Consider the following 19,914-nt stretch of genomic DNA (forward strand, 5'->3'; position numbering starts at 1 on the left):
GAGCAAAACTTACCTTTGTGATCCATTTGGTATAAAATTGAGGGATCGATAGTATTTGCTTACCACAACCCTAGCGCGCGCTTAATAGCATCACCAACAGAATCTGTAAAGCGCGCGCAAACTGTGTTCGGCCACCTTAAACTCCAACTTGAGGTCAACTCTTTCACACCCAGCAGCAACCTCAATCCCAAGGTCTCTTCTCTTCACGAACGTTCATGTCCCTGGGATGTGAAAAGGAAATACTTTGGGAAGGAGGTTGACCCAATAGTCTGTAAAGCAGGAGTTAATGGGAAGGGGGTGAAAAAAGTATCATCCTCTTTTTGTGTCCCTTCCTCTTTCGCTGAAATCCTCTTTGGCACTGTTCTGTAAACTTGTATATTACAATATTATTTAAGACTCTTCAGATTTCTGTTTCTTATGAGGGGATACTTTAGGTTTAAGCTCTCTGTACTTCTTAGGTGTTCTTTGTGTACTCTTTCTCTGAGTACCGGTCCTTTGTGATCCTTCGTGTTCATCCTTCAAATCTGCACCCTCCAAATGACCCTCATGGCTCTCACTGATGCTGTCCTGAGGGAGACCCCCATTTGCACCCCTCTCTGAAATGCTCTCATTGTTGGCATGGACAACCTTGTGTTGCATTTTCATACTTTTTGCATTACTTTTGCTATCATCATTTCCTTTATTTTTTGTCTTTGTTTCTTTGTCCATTTGTCCATTCATTGTCCTTTGACGAGCTTTAGGAGGATCATCTTCCCAAGCTAGTTCCCAGTCTTCTTCCCCAAACTGGACTGGACTTTTAGACTTACCAGGGGCTTGGTACCTTAAACAAGACAAAGAGTTATTACTAAAAAAAAAAACACCTAAGGTTTCCAGCTATTCAGTCATCTTCAGGGTGATATTGGGTGATATATGACTGAATACTTGAAAAATGTTGGGTATGTTATTATTTTTGGCCTTGTAGAAACCATTATGAATAAATAAATGCGTTTTCTTATTCAACACATTGTCGCACTGCCCAAATATGGTGGGGATGCACAATCTGCGAGCCAGCGAGGCATGCAAGGCACTCTGGTTAGCCTAAAAAACACTTTAGTTAGCCTAAAAAGCACTCAGGTTAGCTTAACGGTTAGCATTTATGTTGGGGGTTGTTCGTGCGTTGCATACCTCGCATGCTCGCATATTGTATACACTCAATATTCATCGCCCGTACCAACAGATAGGGGAGAAAAATGGCAAAGCAAAGATTGTCTCCTGTCCAGCTTTTCTGCAATAAAAGTGGTCTTTTTTATAATGTGTTGAAAAGTAAATGAATAATAATCCTGCTCAATCTTGAAGAACATCTAGGTTCTGATTATTGCCTAAAATCGGCCTGCCGCCTCATTGGCTAAGTATCAGGTAATAGTCAAGCAGCATGATTTTGCAGGATAACTGTTGTAAGTAGTTTTCTTTGGAATCATTAAGCACTGGCTGTGGGCTTTCCTGCACACATAGAGTAATGAATGAAAATAGAGAGCACTTAGAACTCTTAATTAGAGTATGAGAGAGTACTAATAAACTTCCAGGCCCTGGTTGTTCAAAGTGTGGATAACTCTTAGTCTACCCAGTGGATAGATCGCCATCCAGTGGATGAAATTACTCATTCCCTGGTGTTGTCCGTTTTTTCAATAACTGGGGCTAGCACTATAAAGCTAAGTATACCCATTCACATTTTAAATGCTGTGTTTTCTGTAAAATACCAAGGAAAGATGAGCCTTGGCTCTAATAAATTTTTATCACCACCTTACCCTGGCTGAGTTGCATCTAAAGGAACTTTTGAAAGAGTGATACTGACAGATGGAATTCTTCTGGTGACTTGAAGCCTGTAGAAAACCAGACAAAATCAACGAGTGCCTTTGACGAGAGGGGTGTAGTGGAGATTCCAGATTGCGTTCATTGAAAGTGGTGAGATAGTCATGTCACAATCATGTTGGCGACGAAGAAAATAAGCCATCAGAGTAAAAGATGCTCAACACCAGACCACCACTCTATTTGTGTCCAACAGGCTATTCTTTTAGAGGCAATTTGGACCATGCCCAGCCCAAAGGGCCCTCATGACAAATAATACAATCTTGAGAAAAACCTTTGACTAGTTTCCCCAAATTCAAGGACATCTGAGAAATAGGCTACAGTATTTCTGTCTGTTGGTATGTTATCACTTTTGAGTGTGAAGTTTTCAAAAGTGTTATTATTTTGATGAAAATCAGTGGTCTAACTATCTAAAACTGTCCATGAGTCAAGTGACGACATCAGTTTATTATGAAATAAGTTCCCTTCCTGCTCTATAGGCTAACGGTTACTTACTTATCCAAAGATTCTTCTTTTGGTTCCCAGGTATCTTCAATTCTAAACAGATGAGGAAATATGACAAGTAGTTTCAGAAAAAAAGCGTGAAGTTAACCACAGTAAAACACTTTGGCAAGAATCTTCTGAAATATTGTACCCTTAGAAGTGATTTAAAGAACTGATCTCACACACTATTTGATGTCTCATCGATTAACTACAGTAAAGGAGCCAAAATTTGGTTATTTATTGGGGTTTGCCAGTTGTTTCACCACAAATTAAGTCAAATGAAGTTATGCTGTTTATAATCCTAACCAATGTGAAATCCAACCCATAAACCTGCCCTCACTATTAATTATCATTTCTATTGTTTTTTTTAATGTAAAAATTGTAGTATGATTCTAGCACTCTTATTATTCTTGTCTTTTGTTCTGTTCTACTAGTTAGTTGCACGTTATACGCCAGTTAGCCGCACGTGGCAGTGACCATTTGAGTGCTAAAGTTTTGAGTGTTCACCCTTTGCCTTTCGCTCTGGCAAAGGGTGAACAGTCGTCGTGAAGAGTTAGCCCTCTGCCATTTGCTCTGGTGAAGGGCTAATGCTCGAAACGTCAGTACTTGAATCTCTTTATCACGGTGGCCAATTTACCTGCTGATAAATCAAACATTCATAAATTGTAACAAACCTCCAGTTATAAACCATTAATATTATTTGCCAATCAATTCAACCTTTCAGCGCCCCCTCCCCACGCCTGGGCACACTCCGGCCATTTGACCATTTACTCTGCCTCTGGAGTGGGGCATTTGATGTGAAAGGCCTTCCAGTGGGAGGAGGATTGGAACTTAACCTGTGTTGGAAATTCTTTGATCCTAAAGTGTCAAGTTTACACCTTTGTCTTGTCCAGCAGAAAAAATGTGGTTTCTGATCCATGGTTGAGTTCAAGGGGGAAAATGTCACTTTTGTGAGTCAATGGCTCACCAAAAATGGTCTCCATAAACTTGGAATTTATTTTTGAGAGGAGCATTTTGACTGTCAAATTCAGTAGTAGGATAGGGAATTTGAACAATTCTTTGGCCCTGCAGGGTGGGAATTTGAACAAAGTCAGTTTTCAAAGGTTCAAATGCCTGGTGAGTTTCCTGGGAAGGGGGAGGAGGGGCAAGGGGGATGTTAACCCTTTCCTGCCCGAGGGAAATGTCGAATTTTTCTAAATTGTTAACTATGAACTGGGAGACCACATGTGATATACCACTTAAAAGGTATTTTCTGGGGTGTGCTATAAATCACACCAACAGAGATGGAGGAGGTCACATATTAGAGTGAGAAAAGTCCAAAACGAAAGAAGAAAAACATTGAAAATTTTCCTATTCGTTGTACATACTGGGTATCCCCCTAAACTATAGCTTAATGTACAGCTCTTAGTGCATTGCTTGCTGTAAGATATCAACTGGGCCCTTAACGTACAAAGGAAAAAAAATCCAAAAGTTTGAGGGGTGGTAAATCAAGTCTCATATAGGAGGGGGGCATGATTTTATGCCTTCAATTTGTAGATCTTTCCAAGATCTTTTGGTTGTGCAAATTTCACACAAATTGCATAATTGCGTCTTGTGCCATATGACACTCTTGGGCAGGAAAGGGTTAAGTTTTGAATTGATTGGCAGATTACAGCCTCAGTTAAACTTACTTTGTATAGAACAACTTGTTCAATTGATGAAGACCCTAAAAGGAGACATTTTTTAAAAAAATATAACTGTCAACTGAGGCACAAACTACAAGTATATGCATTTATTTCTTAAATGCAATTTGCCTGAGAGAAATCATACCATTTGCGTAAGCTCATGGGCCCTGCAGTGAAGCAAGGAATAATCATGGGCCCTACAGACCTTTCATTAGCATTGTTGATGGAATACAACAGAACCACATTGACCTTGTGATGGTGTCCCTTGGTTCTTGGTTTGAAATAAGAACCTCGAAAGTTTGAGAAACAGACAACGAAACCTTGTCACAATACTTGCAGCTGTCAGACTGGAAATAGTGTGACTGTTTAGCGCAAGTGGAGTGACTAGTAGCACGAACGTGTGATGTCAACAAAACTGGTTTTAACAGGTAAAACAAGAGACTCGGGAGTGGAAAAATGTGAGCAAGGATGAGGAGAGATTGAGCGAGACAAGTTTGTAATCTTTTCTTTATTGTGAATTAAACTTTTGTCCTAAAATCAGCATGATACAGCACCGTTTGTGACTTACCCTTGTTTTCCGCTTGATGATCTCCGCACATGTAATGGCTTTGGTAACAGTAGGACCTGATCCAGTTAAGATTATCTTCTCCCCCTTTTTACTCTTTAGAAAATTATAAAAAATATATATATTATATTATTTCTATGATTTGCATGGCTTCATGACATGGAAGAGCACTTCACTGCAATTTATGGAAACCATGGGTAAATACAGGTTTTATTCACTTTTGTTACCATTAAAAACACATATCTCTTTACAATCACTAGCAAGGTGGGATTCATGTAACTGGATTTGACTGATGGGCCCTTGTCTGAATTTGCTCTGATGAAGGGCTATTAACACTCAAAAAGTCAGCTCCAAATCTCTTTATGGTTCCATTGCCAAATTACCTTGTCAATGAAGTTGGAAAAAATAAACCTCAAGAAAGTTTTATGTAAGGGGCTCCACCATGAGGTCCAAACCCTTACTCTTTTATGTACTGTTTTTAACAGAAAGGAAAACCCTTTCATAGACTTGAACCAAAGAGAATGGTACATACACAGTGCCCGGGGGAAGAGGGGGGGGAGAGGGGAGGGGAGAGGACTCTCATATGAAAGGGGCGCGGATGCTCGTCAGAAGTTTTGAATTAAACCCCTAAAGGAGACCAATCTGGGCATGGCCCAAACTTTTTTGACCCCCTAAAAGAGACCATTTTAAAACACAAACAAATAAACAATACAGTAACTTTTCGCTTGCAAAAATAAATATAATGGCGTTTTACCCAGAACACCCTAAGTGAGACCAAAATCTGAAATTCACACCCCTAAGCAAGATGACGAGCATCCCCGCCCCTTTCATATGAGTCTCCCCCCCCCCTCCCCCGGGCACAGTGCATCTCTTTTTGATTGGTCTGTTTGAGATTTTTTGACTGGAACTTTTAAACACCTAAATGTCAGTTTTCTCTATCCTTTTCTATACTCCTTTTGGTTGAAGCTTCCCTGTATACTCCACTGTGAATATTTTTTTTTTTTAGTATGGGGCTGTGAGGAATCTTGCTGGGTTTTATATACAGTAGTAATACACAGAGAAGGAATGAAATTTATCAATCTGTTATGGTTACATTGACCTTTCATCATTCTGAAACTCTTTAAGCCCCAATATAGAGCGATCAGTAGCTCATTTCTCCTTTCAACATTATTATTTGATGAAACTTACAGGTTACGAGAAACAAGACTTTGATCACCTAAGAAAAAATGCCTTAATGTTTACCAAAAATTCTCTCAACTACTACCATAAGAAACATAAGGGAAACAGCGAGCGCGAGCAGAATATATTTTTGTTGATCTTTGGTTTATAGAATTTATATACGTCAGATTATATAACAACCTGATAACAACTTACCTGCAGCATTCTGGAAGCCTGACCTATGATGTTCCGTATTTTGCTGCCACTCTTCACATGAATATCGCATGGTTCCTTTTTCTCCTCACTCTCAGCATTCTCACTGCAAGTTTTTGTGTAGTGGTCCATTTAATTCTCGTGTCTTGGAACTAACCAGAAGTTGAACAAAATCTACAATAAACCTTCCATGATATTTTGTTATCGCGGGCGCATAATTACAAATTTTCTGTACTGTGTGCTCTGTGTATGACCAAACATAGCGTCATCCTCATCCGGGTATTTTTGTTATGCCACTTCCGGTGCATTGTGGGTAATTTCGTCGTGTGGTCGTGAAACAAGATGGCTGCTTTAGCGAAAGCACCGACTACTTACGAAGGTAAATGTTCCTTTTTTGACGAGTTTTTAGTCTTTGATTCTATCCGCTAAGTGTGTTTACTTTACTCCCTTTAGAAATCGAAAAGCAAATTCAGCAGATTCAAGCCCAAAGATCAAATTTACCCAAAGTTGACATCGGTGAAAAGGTAAGAAAGCTGAAGGTTTATGGTTACCCGAAGGAATATTTGAAGCTTTTCTTTAGCTGGTTTCTTTTGTGTTGGTGCAGTAAGCACGATTATTGCCCTGTTTTTGTTAAATATACCAATTGGTTATCTTAACATGAAATTAAGGTGGAAACGATCAAAACTTGTAGTGAGCTTATAAACTTTTTGCAAGTCATGCGACAATGAAGTCAAACGAGGCAGGGTAATTGGCATCTGTTCCTTTACAGGTCGGATTAGCTTCCGTTGGTGAAGGAGGATACGATGTTGACATTTATGGCTCTGGAGGTGATAGGTAAGGATAATTTTTGTTCTGCATCATATCGTCTTGATGTTTGAAAAATAATGTATCTTGTTAGATGCCTGACATAATCAATTGCATGTTCGATAATCAAACTCAACTGATTGGGTTCGGTAATTAAACATTTTAAACTCATCCAAACATTTTGCCTGAGAAATGTTTGAAAATCAAACACTTTCTCATTCAAACATGATCAAATTCTTGACTGATCAAACTTTTTTCCTTGGCCTGTTCTTTGGCATTCAAAATTGATTTAAAGTATGCGGGCAAGATGTTGGTCGAGCATGGTTGTTAAAAGCTATCACAAGTGCGGAGAAAGATACATTGTGAGAAAGAAAATAAAAGGGGAGATCAAGCACCATCTCTGAAGGTGCTTGATGAAAAAGGTCAAGGCCAGCTTAGGGTATTTGAAGCGTGAATAGGTGCTTTTTGTGCTTTGGCCCTCGACCAAAAAAGTGGCATGTAAGTCTAATGTGCCAAAGCCTTCAGCACTGTTTGTTATTTGGTGTTTGGATGAAATATCTTTATAACTCAATTTTTTTTAAGATAGCAGTACTCATAAATATTTACACCATTTTGCTTTGATTCACTTTGGTAATGAAACTCACCTACAAGGTTCAGTTTGATTATGTTTGATTGCCGAACTAATAAATATTATTGCAAGCCATTGAAACTTTTTGGTTTGACAGACTATGCCGGGTAGATAGATTGTTTGATTGACTACGATGGGTAGATGTATACATTAATGTTACACACCGAAATATCTGATGAGAAAGTTATTATCCAACTTAAGGAAAAAGTGAAACAGGACGTGGGCATGTGCATTAGCAAACCAGTTTTTTTTACCTTCCAGATAATCACCAAACCAGTTTTCTACTGTGCAAAAAACTAACCAAATGAATATCACAGCATGTTCATCCTTGTTTCATGCTTTATTTGAACAGTATTATATATAATTTGACTTGGAAAGTAAGGGTTTCTTTTTGACTTATGTTTACTCTCTTGTAGGTTTGAAGGCTACTCCACTGATATTGCTCCAAATGAACAAGAGGAGGTGAGGTTTCAGTAATCTGTTATTAACCTTCTAACTTTCAATTATAGTGTTACAATAAAAGAACTAAAAGGAAAGTTTTGATCATGAAATAATACAAAAACAACATCAATCGTATGGAGTGTTATTCATGTTAGTAATAGATTTATAGCAGTTATGTTTGCCGTTTACTTGCTGTGATGTATTTATTTCTGTTTTTGGCATTGTTTTCGCAGGATGACGATGATTACTCCACAACTATTATGCACCCATCACGAAACAGTTACACCGCTCCTGCTGCATTGTTGAATGACATTGCCCATTCCGGAGAACATGTAAGTATACTGCAGAAGTTAGCATGTATAGCAAGTATTTGGGAGCAATTTCCAGTACCTATAGGAATTTCCCAGGTACCTGCCCTGCTGGCTAGTAGTAGTGAGTGCAGCTCGCATAACAGATGTGTAACTACCATTGTTCTATTTTTTTTCCAGGTGGACCCATTTGCGCAACACAGACAACCAACCATTGCAGAGCGGGAAGATGAGTACAGAGCACGGAGGCGGCAGATGGTTATATCCCCTCCTAGGAATGATCCCTTTGCAGATGGTAGGTGTCCTGAAGTCATTCACCCGTGCTTTCTGTATTTTTTTCCTTATTAGGCATAGTGTACTTAGTTTAACAGTGTTAGCAGTCAGAAATTTTTTACTCGGTGATCAAGGACTTTTGAAAAGTTTAAGCAAATACTTAAGCAAATACAAAAATGTATTGTACAAAAGGAATAGGCTGTAGTATACAGATGGAGCAGCGATGTCCTGAGAGCCAGCTATTGGTGAATTTCGTTGTCTGAAAGAGATATTACCACTGGCTGAAATTTCAACAGAACACAAATACTTGAGGCTAATAATTATTTTAAAAGTGTAGTGTCCAAAATAACCAGTTGGATTTACTGTAGTAATGAGCTTGTTGGCGTTTGTCTTAACTACATCTTATTTCGCATTTGTATTGTTTGTCCATTGTGGTTGCTAGCTGCAAATTTATGGATCATTAAATGAGTTTAAAAACAAGAGAATCCATTGAGCATATTTCATCTTAACGACTCTGTGTACTGTAGGTGCTTTATGCATTTTTTGTTTCAAAACATTTACAATCCGAGAAGACCTTAGCAGTACAGCTTGTCAACCAAAACACTGTTGTTTTGCTCAAAGTGGTTTCTTTGTCTTTAGTGAAACACATAGTGTAGAATGTATTATAATGTAAGGACTGTTGACTTCATTTACTTACTCCTGAACCCCTTTTTTCCATTCAGCGGTGAGTACTGGACTCTACACTCATCATCTGCGCAAAATAATTGCAAGAGTAAATGACTTATATTGTTGGTTATTTACACATACTGACTCAAGTCAGACATGGGTTGTAGCTACGGCATAAGTGGAATGATTGCCTTGGGTAGCAACATGGAGCGTTATGCGTGTTGTGTTGACATGAATACGATCCTTCGTAGATTGTCTTCGATTTGTACTTTAGTGTCATAATATATAAGCTGGATCTTTTATTTCTGGAGGAAAAAGAGGACTTTTGTTTGTTAACTTAACAAAGAATTCAAAGAAGTAATTCCTGTGTAACTGATGGCATGCTGTAGTTGCCATGATCCAGCCATTTTATTAGACAAAGAAAACATCAGTCATTCAGATTCAATCACCTTTGTTTAGTGCATTTGTATCATGGAAAACCTCCATTCTTTGTATTATGGAAAACCTCCATTCTAAATTTGCACTCAGAAAGGCTAGGTAACATTGTTTTGAGTCATCTTGTGTTAACAAATTGCCTGATAGAAACCTCTAGGAGAGAGTTTGAAATGGTAAAAAATGCCAGTCAAGACAAATATAATTTGAATTTGTCTGACATGATTAAAGCCATGTGGGATTAGCCCCCATGAAAATCAGTTTACACCACTTATATTCTGCTATTTACACTAATTATATTATTATAGACTTGAATGTTAGCAATGATTACTTGAAATAGTGTAACCTAGTCTTCTTAAGTTCCCATTGTCTTGTGAAGTGAACCCAAATAAAGAAGAAAATTTTTATCTGCCCTTTGGAAAACATTAGACATCTCTTCTAGATATTGTTGAAAGGATCAGTAAAGTAACATACTGCCCTAGCAAACCTGAAAACAATCTTATAAACTTAGACCTTTTTGATTGTGAAGAAGTGTACAGCTGTTAGATCCTAAGTACTTTTATTGTAATAACAAAGCTTTAACAAAAAAAATCCGGGACTGATACTACACAGTGGTCGATTACTGACCTCTGAAGAATTATTTAATAGGAGAGGAGCCAGGATAAGATGACAGTGAGTGGTACAACTCATCACAAGATTCCTACCCATTGGGTTGGTGTTACAATGCCGCAGACAACTGTTCCACACATTAAACTAGCTCTTGTCAATGTTGTGTTTTGCTTGTAATTTTCCTTACTGTTACTATATATGTACTAGCAACTTACACTGTAGTATCTAAAGGTTTTGCTTGCTGGTCTCGAGGACTCACAGTTTGCAGTTACAATTGAACTGTTAGAGTAGAGGCTAAGGGACTGGCAGGCATTCTGTAAGAATGATCTGGAAGATCAAATTATAAAATTTAAGTAACTTTTAAACAATTTTCTTAGAAGGAATTTTAAGCCTTGAGTTTCCTACAGTTTCTACTGAGCTGTGTTAGTCTTGTATTATGTTTTTGTTGTCATTTTTGAGGAATTAGCAAACAACTAATATGCCTATCTTTCTCTTTTCGTTTCCTTTTTTTTAGGTGGAAAAACACCAGATCCATCTTTGTTGAAAAATGTGAGGACCTACAAGGACATCGTCCAAGAGCAAGATCTTCACAGGGATCAGGTTTGTTACGGTCGTCATAACACATTCAGAGATTTGAGCTACAAAGTTTTCCAAATCAAAGCAGAAGTAGGAAGGAAGGAAAGCACTCCCACCCCCTCCTTCCTGGACGGTTGAAGACTTGACTTTGAATTGTTTGCATTGATCTAAATTCAAACACAGTTACCATGAAACTTGCTTGCTTCCACATTTGAGCACAGGACAATTGAACAATTTACAATAAATTATTCTAACTGGGTGCCTGGTTTTGCTAACGACTGATGGACGCTAGTGTTCAGGGGTCTCCATAAGTTTTAGGACAGCAGACAAACACTTTAAGTTAGGTGCCTGATGGCAGTTGATTTCTTACTAGAATGTTATTCGTTTGAGAGAAAGTTGGCTGAAAATTTAGGTAAACTCACTTTAACATAGACAGCAATTTTTGCCTGTTGCCAGCACTTAGTGAAGCCTCTGCTGCTTCTAGAAAGGAAACTAATCTTTTCCTTTGAGTTATTGATTCAATTGAATGGTGTCCTAGAAATTATTTTAAGTACGTAAGAAAGGAAAGGAAGAATGAAATTGTGCAAATAAGGGTTACACTAACAAACATTTCAACCCATGCTTTTTTTGTAGGCGGAAATTTTCCGTCAACTCAGGGACCAGTCAGCATCTGGAGAGTTACAAAAAACAAAGGAAGCTGCCGCCTCTAAACCAGGTACTTTATGGACAACTCTTGTTCTTTGATGTGATTATAAGTAAGGAAAGGTTGCACTACAAACCTAAGTGGCCCACACGGCTTAGCCAGGTTTCTGTAGCATGAAGTAACTTGTAGTGTTGCTATCCCCACCCCTGGATGGGATGCTAGTTCATCGTAGGGTTACCCCCAGCAGTGTGTTGCCGGTACACACATATACACCTGGGTGAAGAGAGACAATGTGAAGCAAGGCTTGTGTAAGGAAACAACACAGCAACCAACCTACAATCAAAGACAAAAGGTCTTGGGACAAATCTTACAAAGCATACTATTAACTGCTAATTTAGTGTGACCTAATGCATCAGTCAATTCCAGCAGTGCTCATCCCCCCCCCCCCCCCCCCCGGGCTAACCCCCGGGCATTAGCATTTTTTTAAAAAAATGGGCAAATTCCCCAGGGTGGGGACACATAAGCTGTGTAAATGCCCCGGGGTGGGGATGAAGGAAGAGGACAAATGCCCCACCCCGGGGATCGTCGCCTTCCAACACCAATTCAATTTTTATATTAATCATTATCAGTGAATAAAATGTTCCACTTTTCAGCATTTTAACAGGACATGTTAGTTGATTATGATTATATTTATTTTTTTATATTTTGCTAAAAAGGTAGGGAGCTTATTATTTAATAAACTGCGCTGGGATTGCGGCGGACGTCCCTCCTGCTGCGAGCGATGATAGGCGCCTGTATTTGCAGGTTTCGTTTTCTATTTATGATGCATTGATCTGTCTTGAAGATCGCATCACATGAATTCGCAAACCAAAGTATTTTAAAGTGCACTCCAGGTTGACTTTCGTGAATTTAAAAATGCTAGGTTAGTTTTGAATGCGAAATGCGAAATACAGCTGTAGTCGTGTTCACGTTGATTGTTTCCGACTTCTCGATATGTGATAAACAAAGTATAGTTCAAGTTGTTGCTTTTTATATCTATATGCTTACAACTAATGAAGAAATATCTAAAATTGAGAAAACATACCTTTTAAAAAAACATCCACAAGTTTGTGTAGTCCCTGACGAACTACTAGCCAATCCTCAACAAACGCCTCGTCTTTGCCGATGAATTCCTCCATAGCACTTTCGAAAACACGTGTGTCAAATGCCCGGGGGTTGCCCCGGGGTAGGCAAATGCCCAGCCCCCAGGCCGCGATAAAATTACGAATGCCCCGCCGCCGGGACTGACAATGTGAGCAAATGCCCCGGGGTTGCCCGGGGGGGGGGGGGGGATGGGCACCGCTGGAATTGACTGATGCATAACTAAAGAAGCCTTGTCATCTGTTTACAACACACTTTACTCCCCCACACCCTCCCCCCCATACAATGTTGAAGTCCTACAAGGCATTTTTCTTACACAGACTCAACATTGTGTGGGGGTGGGGGTTAGTAACCAGTTATTTTCGTCCGCTCTTACCATGTTTCTGTCACTTGCATACAAGTACATTGTGAATTTGAGTTTGTCCCAACCGTTTTGTCCTTGATTGTAGCCTCAAACCACTGGCCCCCCGATCTTCTGATTGTCCGATTGAAATACACAGCTGCTCTCCCACAACTCGATAAAAGAAACAAGTATAAGTGGTTGTTGAAATTACGTGGTATGTTTTCCTGAAGCCATTTTAATTTCATTGATTCATTGCTATTTCAGAGAGGAAGCGTCGGCGATGGGATCAGCAGGCATCTGGAGATGAAACACCTGCAAAGAAGAAATCTAGCAGTTGGGATCAAGCTGAGGTAATAAGTCAATAACCCTTATCTAGAGCACTTTCTCAGGGATCTATTCCAATGTCTTAGTAGGCATCTGTTTATCTCGTGAGATAATGGAAGCACCCTGATCTGTCAGGATCAGTCTTCCAATGTCTTATAACAAAAAATGTCTTGTAACAAAAAAATTAATTTATGAAATTGTGGGACTTGCTGAGTCATTCCGAAAGAGCTTGATGAATAATGTCTACCTGCCAAAAATTGTCATCTTGCTCCGGTGACACCATACAAATCCTTCTAATTTTGAGTTAGTTCATAATGTTATGAACTAACTCAAACTGAGAAGAATTGGTATGGTGTCATCGCAGAATAACAGTGCTTATATCTCACACTCAAATTGTAATGAGATGCTAGACTGGCCGCTTTCTAATTGAAATGCATAATTTTCAAGGCCTGATAAAAAATTGGACATTCTGAAAATGGCATGTCCCTTTTTGAAGGAACTTGCATGACTGCCAAACTACCAGTCCTTCATGTTCGTGCACCTGGTTTGCGAACTGACCTCTGGTCAGCCAATTCTAACAAATGGAAAGTGCTCTTAGAAAAGAATTTGCAATGTCTGACAGGAATTGGACGCACAAATTTCTCTGCCAGCTCAACTATTACACCGTGGCAGCTAGACAAATTAATTAAGCAAGATCCGTTAATTCATGTTTCTCACCTTTGCTTTCTTCCAATGCAGATGTCTACTCCTTCTGCTAGTCGATGGGATGAAACTCCTGGGCGTCCAAAAGGTTCAGAGACACCAGGTGTGACTCCTCACAGACCTGGCTCTGAAACACCTGGAGCAACTCCCAGTACAAGGATTTGGGAATCCACACCTAGCCATGTCACCCCTGGACATGTTACACCCAGTGCTACACCTGGAGGTAATGTTGAGCTAACTGAAATGTCCTTGTTTTGTACTTTTGTAACATATGCACATTGTGTAGTTGACAGATTCGCAAAATATCCCCAGCTAAACATTATTTCCTTCATCATGACTTAATAACTAATGATCTTTTCCTGGTAAGAAGTGTTACCTTTATTAACACACAGACGTTTGGTGTTATCAGCAGAGTTGATGAGGTAATTTGGCCACCATAAAGAGAGTTAAGTGTTGAGGTTGTGATCACTAGCCCTTTGTCAGAGCGAAGTCCAGTTCATCCAATTCCTGTTAGAGATTGGATTTGTCAGCATTCAAATCTCTTTACATTGGCCAAATTGCCTTTAGTTATCAACTCCGTTGGTAAAACCAAACATTTCCACTCGCCTCAGATGCGGCACCGCAGTTTCTTTAGAAACTAACCCCCTTATCCATTTGATAATACATACATGTAGACCTTACCATGGTAAAATGCATTTATTGACGTGAGCACTTCTGTGATGTCAAGCTGTACTGTACATTAACAACTGCATTGCTAAGTTTTTTACAATAACATGGAAAAAGTACGAGCGGAATTGGCTATTTTTTTAGTTGAGAAAACGCGCGCGTTACATCTGACGTCATTTTTATTGTCTGCACTCTTATAGACAATAGCTACGAGCCAATCAGCGCGCGGGAATTTGGACAGTTATTGTAAAATTCCTGTTAGAGATTGGATTTGTGAGCATTCGAATCTCTTTACATTGGCCAAATTGCCTTTAGTTATCAACTCTGTTGGTAAAACCAAACATTTCCCCTCGCCTCTGATGCGGCACCACAGTTTCTTTAGAAACTAACCCCCTTATCCATTTGATAATACATACATGTAGACCTTACTATGGTAAAATGCATTTATTGACGTGAGCACTTCTGTGATGTCAAGCTGTACTGTGCATTAACAACTGCATTGCTAAGTGGAGATTGGGTGCCTGTGATGCCTAGGAGCTTCCACTATTGGCAGCCAGCTCCTAGATGGAGATCGCTCCCATGGCCCGGGAAATCCTGGCAACCCAGCCATGAGCCCCCACGCGGCAGGGAAGAGAGCAGGCACCCATCACACTGAGAACATCAGTGGAAAAGGGGGGAGGGAAGGGGGAGGGAAGAAACCGCTATAAACTGAGTCACAATGTTGTGAAATGCCCACGCTGAAAAGCACGCTAAAAAGTACTAAATGTACTAGACCACGCTAAGATGCATGCTGGTCCCAGAGCATGACGGGTCCTGGTACATGCACATCTCGCAAACGCCGCTGGCCAACGGGATGGAACAGGCGCTCTTTGTTGTTAACTCCGTTAAATTGCATTTAACTGCATTAAACTAAAGAAACAAAGTTTCGATAAACATGCCATGCTCCATGTCAATTCAGGTTGCTTTACTGTAAACTTTGCTTTGACTGTCATTCAGCGCTCTGATGAAGGGCTAATGCTCGAAATGTCAGGACTCAAATCTCTTTAAAGTGGTCAAATTACATGTACCTTATCAACTCGGTTGATAAAACCAAATAATCTTTTGTTCTCCCTTACCAATGCAACACTGCAGTTTCTTAAGAAACTAACCCCCTAATCTATAAACAACAAGATGCCTATACTGGCATTTACGCGTGATGCTGATTCATTTATTCCAATTGTATGCTTCGCAGATTGATAAAACCATCCTTGCTAATGGAATAGTTTGAGTCACGATGATCGCGTTATGTTGTTTCCCTTGTATTTGTACTGGAAATCCATTTAGTGATTGCGATTTACGATAACCTAAGCTTATAAATGACCTCTTCTCAGTCTCATCGTGGTTCTACAAATGTCAAACAAAGCATGATTCCTTCGCCAGGGACTCTCCAATTTCCACCGTGTTAAATGTTGAGTGCTTCTTGGAAGTTATTCTTTCAATTTACCGCTTTTACTGCGGAAAGTGCCATGTCACGTATCAGTGACGTCGTAAACAAAATTTTGCAAATTTCTGGTGAAATGAACATTTATATTTATTGTGCAATCCAACCTGACTTGCACGTGATTCGAAGTTGCAGCCAATAAAAATCACGCAATTCTTTCGGGACGGGCACGTGATACGGGAAAGTTAAAAAACAAGGCAATTTTTGACTCCCAAGACGACGAAAGGAATGCGGTCCCGAAGTTAAGACGCTGGCTGACTACGTCATCCCACGTAATAAATACAGTTTCTTATGCATTTTTTTTCGACAGGTATTTCATCGACAAGGAGAAATCGCTGGGATGAAACTCCAAAGACAGAGAGAGGTTTGTTACCAGTTTATTTGTCAGTATGTTGTTAATGAGGGGCTGGGGCTGCTGATTTCCCTCAACCATTAAGAGGTGATCCCTGGCTACTATGACAGAAAAACAAAGCATTAACACAGCACTAGAAAGGCATTCCCAAGTTGCTTTTTTCATTTTTCCACCTACTTCAAACTGTGGTAGTTCCACCTCTGTCTTCCTAATCGTTTTAAAACTGCTTGTTCCAGGTCTATAACTTAATGAAGGTTAAAATTGAAGGGAAACAAATGTGCTAAGATTTTTGCCGTCTTTTAATTGAAGGTGAAACCCCAGGCCATGCGACACCCGGTTGGGCTGAGACACCCAGAACAGATCGCACTGGTGCCGAGACACCTGGAGCCACGCCTACTCCTGGGAGCAAGAGGCGATCCAGGTGGGATGAGACACCTGCCAGTCAAATGGGCGGCACAACGCCTATGATGGGCACCAGTGGAGTGACCCCTGCTGGGGCTGCTGCCATGCAAATGCAGACTCCCACTCCAGGCCAATTGGCCATGACACCGGAACAGATGCAGGCTTATCGCTGGGAGAGGGAGATTGATGAGAGAAACAGATACCTGTCAGATGATGAGCTGGACGGGCTCTTTCCTAAGGAAGGATACAAGGTTTGGGTTTTAATTTAACTTTTTATGTTGCTTGAACTCTTCATACACTCCATTGCCAAAAATGGAAGGTTAAATGATTGTCATATTCCATTCTGAACCACTATGTGTTGCCGTAACTTTAGGGCATAGTACAAACTATGCAATCTTTGAAATCACTGGCATGTTATGTTGAGAAACAGCACAAGAGAGTTTCCAAATGCCACAAATTCTACAGCTGTCATGAGCAAACTGCCTGTTCATTTTAGTTGGAAGGATTATGAGTAGTGATGTCAATTAGTAGTATTCTTGTAAACTTGTATCTTCTCCTTTGTTGTTATTTAATTAGACACCCAGTAGTTTGGTTGGCTTGTTAGTTAGTCACTAGTTAAGTTCATTTCTTTGGATGATCAAGTAAATTTTGGATATTTAGTTTGGTCTGAACTTTGAATGTCTCAAAATTTTTGAAGTTAAAGTGTGTGGTATTTTTCAACAGGCCTAAGGTTTCTTTTTTGAATGTGGAAGTGTATAAGTCACAATAGCTATAGTTGAAACCCAGTTATCTGGACATTGTGTCTTAAAAAATCTGGATAGTCCAGAGTTAGTTTTGGCCTGACAACTTTTCTTATGTAACCAATACTGCTATTTTATATACTTTCAGATTCTCGAGCCACCTCCTGGTTACCAGCCAATCAGAACTCCTACGCGCAAACTGACAGCGACACCTACTCCAATAGGAGGCTCTGGGTTCTACATCCAGGTAAATGATTTTTTTTTTGCAGCTTAAATTTTTTGTGGTTCATGATTTCTCAAAACATCTTGATTATATTTCTGCAGTCCCTTTAATGACATTTCTGCTGCCATCAAATGTATTGCTGACTTTATTTCTCCTGTTTGTTACAGCAAGAAGACAGGTCAGCCAAACTAGTTGAAGATCAGCCCCCTGGCAATTTGCCATATCTAAAACCAGATGATGTACAGTACTTTGACAAGCTCTTGGTAAGTTGAAGGTGGCAGTCTTGCCTTTGACATTTCAAATTTGAAAGGCAATGCTGTGACAGTGATTATTACAATGTATCTGAAAGAAATTTGATATTATGCTTTAAGTGTGGTAAAGAAATGAAGGGGTAAGCGGAATAAGGCCCTAAGTGACTTTTGATGTAAGGACAAATTCTCGTTTTGTTTCACAAGCGAATACAAGGCAATTTGGAAGGAGAATCTAGCAATTTAAGTCACTTAGGGCTTTTTCCAGGCATCCCTTCAAATGGTATACTTGGAAAAAGAAAAGTATGCCTGTGGGTATACCTGTGACATTGACTAAAAAGACATCTATCAATAATAAATAATAAAGGAGACTCCCTATATGTTGAACCTCTTGTACAAATGAAACCCATTTCCCCTGGGTAATCTTTTACAGTAATTTTTACTGGTTATGGGTTATGGGGAGGTATGTGCTAGGCAAATGAGATTTCTTCAGTGGATGAAGGTTGATACAGTATATATTATTTTTCTGAGGTAAATGACATGTACGATTTGTTACTACAAAACCCTTCAGTCAGTATGAAACTGAACTTGGGTTACCCCGCAAGTCACTGGCATCACTTGAGGTCTCTACATGCTTCAGAAAGCCATTGATGTATAATGAACCTAATAAGCTGCCCTGCTCAGAGTTCTAATCTCTAACATGGTGGTCGTATCTTTAGGTGGATGTTGATGAGAGCACTTTGAGCCCTGAAGAGCTGAAGGAGAGAAAGATCATGAAACTTTTGTTGAAGATCAAGAATGGTACTCCACCCATGAGAAAAGCAGCTCTGCGGCAGATCACAGACAAGGCTCGTGAGTTTGGTGCTGGACCACTGTTTAATCAGATTCTTCCGCTTCTTATGTCACCAACACTGGAGGATCAGGTCAGTAAACCTTTGGTCTAATTAAGTTGCAAAATTGTTTCACGTGTATCCTGGACATTCCAGGGCAAGGAGTTCTTAGTGGTTATTTTCTGAATGTTACAGGATGTGTGTCTAACTGTAATATCCTATGCACAAGTAGCGGCCAAAAAAAAAAAAAAAAATGTTTTTCTAAGCTTTCCAAACATTAAATCTTCTTTTCATCTGAATTTTGAGATTAACAAGTACTGCCACTTTCCTTTACTTTATATATAAAGTCCAAGGAAGTCTTTTTTATTAAATTTATAGAGTAGAGTTTTTAACAAATGACATTCAAAGCTATTGTTCACTTAATTATCCAGGTTTTCTAGTCATTGGTTCTAACATCTTTCTTTGTTGTAGGAACGTCACTTGTTGGTAAAAGTCATTGACCGTATCTTGTACAAGCTTGATGATCTTGTTCGGCCATTTGTTCACAAGGTAAGTTCTTAGTTATTCTGCCTGTCAGACTTTTGGGTTTAGCTAAGTATACTACCATTATACAGCTATTTCAATTAACGTTGTCGGATCAAAGCTAAAAGCTTAAAGACAAGACCGAAAGTTTACGTGGGATTTTTATGAATAAATTAATTAAAATCAGTCATGCCTGGAGAAAACAATAGGTTGTAATTAGCAGTACAATGACCTGCACGTGCAGGGATGATTTTGATGAAATTATTCATAAAAAATAATCCCACAAAACATTGCGGTCTTCTCTTTTAGCTTTATTTTAATCCGACAACGTTTATTGAAATAGCTGTATGGGAAAGGCATTGTTACCATCTCATATGAAGGAGTCATGAACTAATGGAAAGCAATAGTGTGAAGGTCACTCACTCCATTGTTTGGACTAATTTAAAGATGATTATGGCCCCTCATTGATAATTTCAGTTTCACTGCATATTTTATTCTTCTTTTTAGATCCTTGTGGTTATTGAGCCTCTGTTGATTGATGAAGATTACTACGCAAGAGTGGAAGGACGTGAAATCATTTCTAACTTGGCGAAGGTTAGCAATAACTTTCCAGCATCATCAATACAAACACAGA

The 19,914-nt window shown here is 39.4% G+C and overlaps 2 protein-coding genes across 3 annotated transcripts in view; one reads left to right on the forward strand and one right to left on the reverse strand.

Moving 5' to 3' along the window:
- Nucleotides 1-135: 135 nt before the first annotated feature.
- LOC146452328 (uncharacterized) lies at nt 136-6,145 on the reverse strand. Its single transcript, XM_085098048.1, has 6 exons — nt 5,932-6,145; nt 4,561-4,653; nt 3,999-4,033; nt 2,341-2,382; nt 1,785-1,859; nt 136-820 (listed from the first exon to the last, which is right to left on the reverse strand). Exons 1-6 carry the CDS (start codon nt 6,058-6,060, stop codon nt 391-393), a joined length of 804 nt encoding a protein of 267 aa, XP_084954174.1. The 5' UTR covers nt 6,061-6,145; the 3' UTR covers nt 136-390.
- An 82-nt stretch (nt 6,146-6,227) lies between these two features.
- Nucleotides 6,228-19,914, forward strand: part of LOC146452329 (splicing factor 3B subunit 1-like) — a 28,658-nt gene continuing 14,971 nt past the window's right edge. The window contains exons 1-17 of one of the 2 annotated variants that reach the window (XM_085098045.1): nt 6,228-6,307; nt 6,382-6,452; nt 6,698-6,762; nt 7,777-7,822; nt 8,035-8,133; nt 8,290-8,404; nt 10,604-10,689; nt 11,299-11,380; nt 13,056-13,141; nt 13,854-14,040; nt 16,274-16,327; nt 16,625-16,968; nt 17,606-17,704; nt 17,848-17,943; nt 18,648-18,851; nt 19,230-19,307; nt 19,788-19,874. In XM_085098045.1, the coding sequence (XP_084954171.1) occupies nt 6,271-6,307; nt 6,382-6,452; nt 6,698-6,762; nt 7,777-7,822; nt 8,035-8,133; nt 8,290-8,404; nt 10,604-10,689; nt 11,299-11,380; nt 13,056-13,141; nt 13,854-14,040; nt 16,274-16,327; nt 16,625-16,968; nt 17,606-17,704; nt 17,848-17,943; nt 18,648-18,851; nt 19,230-19,307; nt 19,788-19,874 (1,836 nt within the window). In that variant the 5' untranslated portion in view covers nt 6,228-6,270. Of the gene's footprint in view, nt 6,308-6,381; nt 6,453-6,697; nt 6,763-7,776; nt 7,823-8,034; nt 8,134-8,289; nt 8,405-8,488; nt 10,192-10,603; nt 10,690-11,298; nt 11,381-13,055; nt 13,142-13,853; nt 14,041-16,273; nt 16,328-16,624; nt 16,969-17,605; nt 17,705-17,847; nt 17,944-18,647; nt 18,852-19,229; nt 19,308-19,787; nt 19,875-19,914 lie in introns of those variants that run through there. The other variant, XM_085098047.1, reaches the window with a different exon arrangement.

Source organism: Pavona decussata, unplaced genomic scaffold, assembly GCF_977016875.1.
Source record: "Pavona decussata unplaced genomic scaffold, jaPavDecu1.1 SCAFFOLD_371, whole genome shotgun sequence".
NCBI classification, from domain to species: domain Eukaryota; kingdom Metazoa; phylum Cnidaria; class Anthozoa; order Scleractinia; family Agariciidae; genus Pavona; species Pavona decussata.

Coding starts and splice junctions, on each gene's coding strand:
- LOC146452328 (XM_085098048.1), bottom strand. CDS start 6,060: ATGGACCACTACACAAAAACTTGCAGTGAGAATGCTGAGAGTGAGGAG. Junction 2,383..3,998: donor AACAAGTTGTTCTATACAAA/GTAAGTTTAACT, acceptor TCATCTGTTTAG/AATTGAAGATACCTGGGAAC. Junction 1,860..2,340: donor AAAGAAGAATCTTTGGATAA/GTAAGTAACCGT, acceptor GGTTTTCTACAG/GCTTCAAGTCACCAGAAGAA.